At 50.9% G+C, this 3545-nt stretch overlaps 1 protein-coding gene across 1 annotated transcript in view; it reads left to right on the top strand.

Annotated features, from left to right (window-relative positions):
• Positions 1–3504, top strand: part of GYS1 (glycogen synthase 1 (muscle)) — a 16894-nt gene extending 13390 nt beyond the window's left edge. The window contains exons 12-15 of the mRNA XM_014550427.1: positions 226–352; positions 1905–2000; positions 2118–2281; positions 3400–3504. Coding sequence (XP_014405913.1) covers positions 226–352; positions 1905–2000; positions 2118–2281; positions 3400–3504 — 492 coding nt within the window. The remainder of the gene's footprint in view (positions 1–225; positions 353–1904; positions 2001–2117; positions 2282–3399) is intronic.
• Positions 3505–3545: the final 41 nt, after the last annotated feature.

The following is a 3545-nucleotide window of genomic DNA, read 5'->3' as shown; positions in this document are numbered from 1 at the left end:
CCCCCCTGGGTGAGAATGGCTGGGGGGAGGGGGGTGTCACTTGGCACTTGGGGAAAAAGAAGACATATGTAAAACTTTAGACAATAATAATAATAATTTTTTAAAAAATCTTTGTCCTGCCACTGACTTACGTGACTTCAGACAAAATTTTCACTCTCTGTGGGCCGCTCTGGAACCCCAGACAAATGGGGTGCCTCGGGCTGAGTCCTTCTTTCTCGCCGCCAGGTTATTTTCCACCCGGAGTTCCTGTCCTCCACCAGCCCCCTGCTGCCCGTGGACTACGAGGAGTTCGTCCGTGGCTGCCACCTCGGGGTCTTCCCCTCCTACTACGAGCCTTGGGGCTACACGCCGGGTGAGTGCAGCATGGCGTGGGGGGTCTGGCCAGGCCTGGCATGATCCTGGGACAAGGCACGCGCCCTCCGTGAGCCCCAAGTTCCTCCTTTGCGAAACCAGGAGCAATGGGAACAGTCTGTTCTGCCACAGCATGCGTCTCTGGGACACTCTAGCTCATGTGATGGGGAACTGGAGGACTCATGTCACCGTGCACATGTGACTTCCCCCAATGTGCTGACAATCGCCCCCCCCAGCCCCCCAGTAACAGCAGCGTAAGGCACAGTCCACGAACACCGCTGCATGGGGTGCAGTCTCCCTGAGCGGCCCCCAGCACCCGTCCCCTCCACCTTCCTCCTGTTGGCTCCTTTTAAACACGGGCTTCAAGTTGGATCGGCTCCTTTGCAATTCTCTCTCATTTTGGGCTATTCTGCTGTGATCTCCCCAAGTTCAACCCTCCTCACACCCTTTCGAATCAAACTACTTTCATATGTTTTTATGGCTAAATAAATACCACATTGGCTGTAGTCTTTCTTCAGTTTGAGTAATTAAAAACATTTTTAATCCTACTCGAGGATATGCTTTTATTGATGTGAGAGAGAGAGAGGAAGAGCGAGTGAAACATCGATTGTTGCCTCCCATATGCGCCCCAATTGAGGATCGAACCCGCAACCTGGGTATGTGTCCTGACTGGAATCGAACCCTCCACCTTTTGGCGTAAGGGAAGATGCTCCAGCCAATTGAGCAACACAGGCTGGGACAATTTATGAGTAATAAGTCTTTTGAACTGTGCTTGCATGAGAATTAGGAATTTTGCCAGTTTTCTTACATCCATGGTGAAAATAGTGCCTAGGTTTTGTGTGGTCAGCCCCTTACCCCGTTTTCCCCGTAAGCCCTGTTATATTTAGTGTCTGCTTTTGTAGCTTAACAAACGTTTTTAGAGACATCATATAAGAATTACAATAAACTCCTTGATCCGCCTCCCAGCGCTCTTTAAGGTGGTAAACAAACTCTAATACTTGCTCTGTACACAGCAATGGTAATAACGAGAGGCCTTTTCTTACCTCCTGTGTAAACAGACTCTGAAGCTATGATAGCCAAAGCAGTGTGGGCTGGCGTACGAGAGTCTCTCCCAGGTTGTGAGGATGAGGGAGAATGGCAGACATTTGGCCCCGAACTCAATAAATTCGCATCCTCACGGCCCAACTCTAGACTTTTCCTTATTCCGAGGCCCTGGGGCAAGTGAATTCCTTTTTCTGAGCTTCTCCGCTTCCCCTCTAAGAAATAGAAACAGTAAGTATTATAGACTGAGAGTATTATGCTGAGTGAAATAAGCCAGTCAGAGAAAGACAAATATCACGTGATCTGACTTATAAGTGCAAGCTAATGAACATGGTAAACTGATGTAATAGTCATGCACAGCGTGGATTTTCCAGCTCCTGGCTTGCTCAGTACAGTGCCCGGCATTTGGCAAAGGCGCCAGTAGAGGGCGCCGTTGAGGTTTTTATTGAGATTTCAAGCCGGTTCAGAGGGGAACGAAAGCTCAATGGGCTTTTTCTCCCGCCTTCCCGCAGCTGAGTGCACGGTTATGGGCATCCCCAGCATCTCCACCAACCTCTCCGGCTTCGGCTGCTTCATGGAGGAGCACATCGCAGACCCCTCGGCATACGGTCAGCGCCCAGGCTGAGAACCGGCACCCGTGGGCCCTGGGGAAGAGGGGTCCTGGTGTCAGTCTGTTTTCTGAGTCCCCCATCCTGCTCCCCTCCCCACCCGATCCCACCCCACAGGCATCTACATTCTGGACCGGCGGTTCCGCAGCCTGGATGATTCCTGCTCGCAGCTCACCTCCTTCCTCTACAGCTTCTGCCAGCAGAGCCGGCGTCAGCGCATCATCCAGCGGAACCGCACCGAGCGCCTCTCCGACCTTCTGGACTGGAAATACTTGGGCCGGGTATAGACCAGCGCCCTCTCCTGCCCTGTGCTTCCTTCCGATTCTGGGTCTCTGGTTCTTCAGTCTCAAAGGGGCAGGTGGCTCCTCTTACTTGTAGAGGTTGCTGTCCCTTTAAGAAATTATTCAACTTCTGCAGGAAAACCAAGTGGGCCCCGATGGTCTGCTATTTGCATAACTGCAGCCCGAGAAACCAGGCTGTCCATTCACAGCTCTGCTATCTGCATAAGGGGCGGAGCCCGAAAAATGGATGATTGGCTCAGGCCACCTATTTCCCACCTTTCTCCGCTCATGGCACACATAAACTTATTAGTAAATTATGGGTCCCATCAAAAAATATATTTTTTGCTGATCTGACCAAAACAACAACAAAAAGAAGGTATAATTTACATTCATTCATACCGGACGGCTGTTGTGTTTGTGCTGTCTCACAGCTCTGCTATCTGCATAAGGGGCGGAGCCCGAAAAATGGATGATTGGCTCAGGCCACCTATTTTCCACCTTTCTCCGCTCATGGCACACATAAACTTATTAGTAAATTATGGGGCCCATCAAAAAAATATATTTTTTGCTGATCTGACCAAAAAAAAAAAAAAACAGGTATAATTTAGATTCATTCACACCGGACGGCTGCTGTGTTTGTGCTGTCATTTTTTTATTTGACCATCTAAAAAAGGTCAGCGCCCCTGCCTGGTCTCTTTTACAGTCAGGAATTGCCTGTTTGTTTCTGTTTGTTGGTTTTAAGTGTATTTGTATTGATTCAGAGAGGAAGGGAGAGAGAGTGATAGAAACAGCAATAATGAGAATCATTGATCGGCTGCCTCCTGCACGCCCCCTACTGGGGATCGAGTGGCAAAGCCGGCATGTGCCCTTGACGGGAATCGAACCTGGGACCCTTCAGTCCGCAGGCCGACGATCTATCCACTGAGCCAAACCTGTTAGGACAGGAATTGCATGTTTTATAAAAATTGCACACCTGTTAAAAAGCGCTGGCTTAGGGGTCTAGTGGAAATGCGGCAGAGTGTGCTCATCTGCATAAAAGGTGTGTTGGGGGCGGGGTCACCCTCTCCCGCATTTGCCAAGGGCGCCCCCCCATGTCCCTCTCCTTCTCTCCCCGGAAGTACTATATGTCTGCGCGCCACATGGCCCTGGCCAAGGCCTTTCCAGAGCACTTCACCTACGAGCCCCACGAGGCTGACACGGTGAGTTGGCGGGGGTCCCTCTAGTGGGCCAGGGGCTGGAGGGCGGGGCCGGGGGTGCAGAGCTC

This window comes from Myotis brandtii, unplaced genomic scaffold (genome assembly GCF_000412655.1).
Source record: "Myotis brandtii unplaced genomic scaffold, ASM41265v1 scaffold601, whole genome shotgun sequence".
Classification (NCBI taxonomy): domain Eukaryota; kingdom Metazoa; phylum Chordata; class Mammalia; order Chiroptera; family Vespertilionidae; genus Myotis; species Myotis brandtii.
Note: the sequence above shows the minus strand (reverse complement) of the source record. Positions and strands in the feature narration are given on the sequence as shown.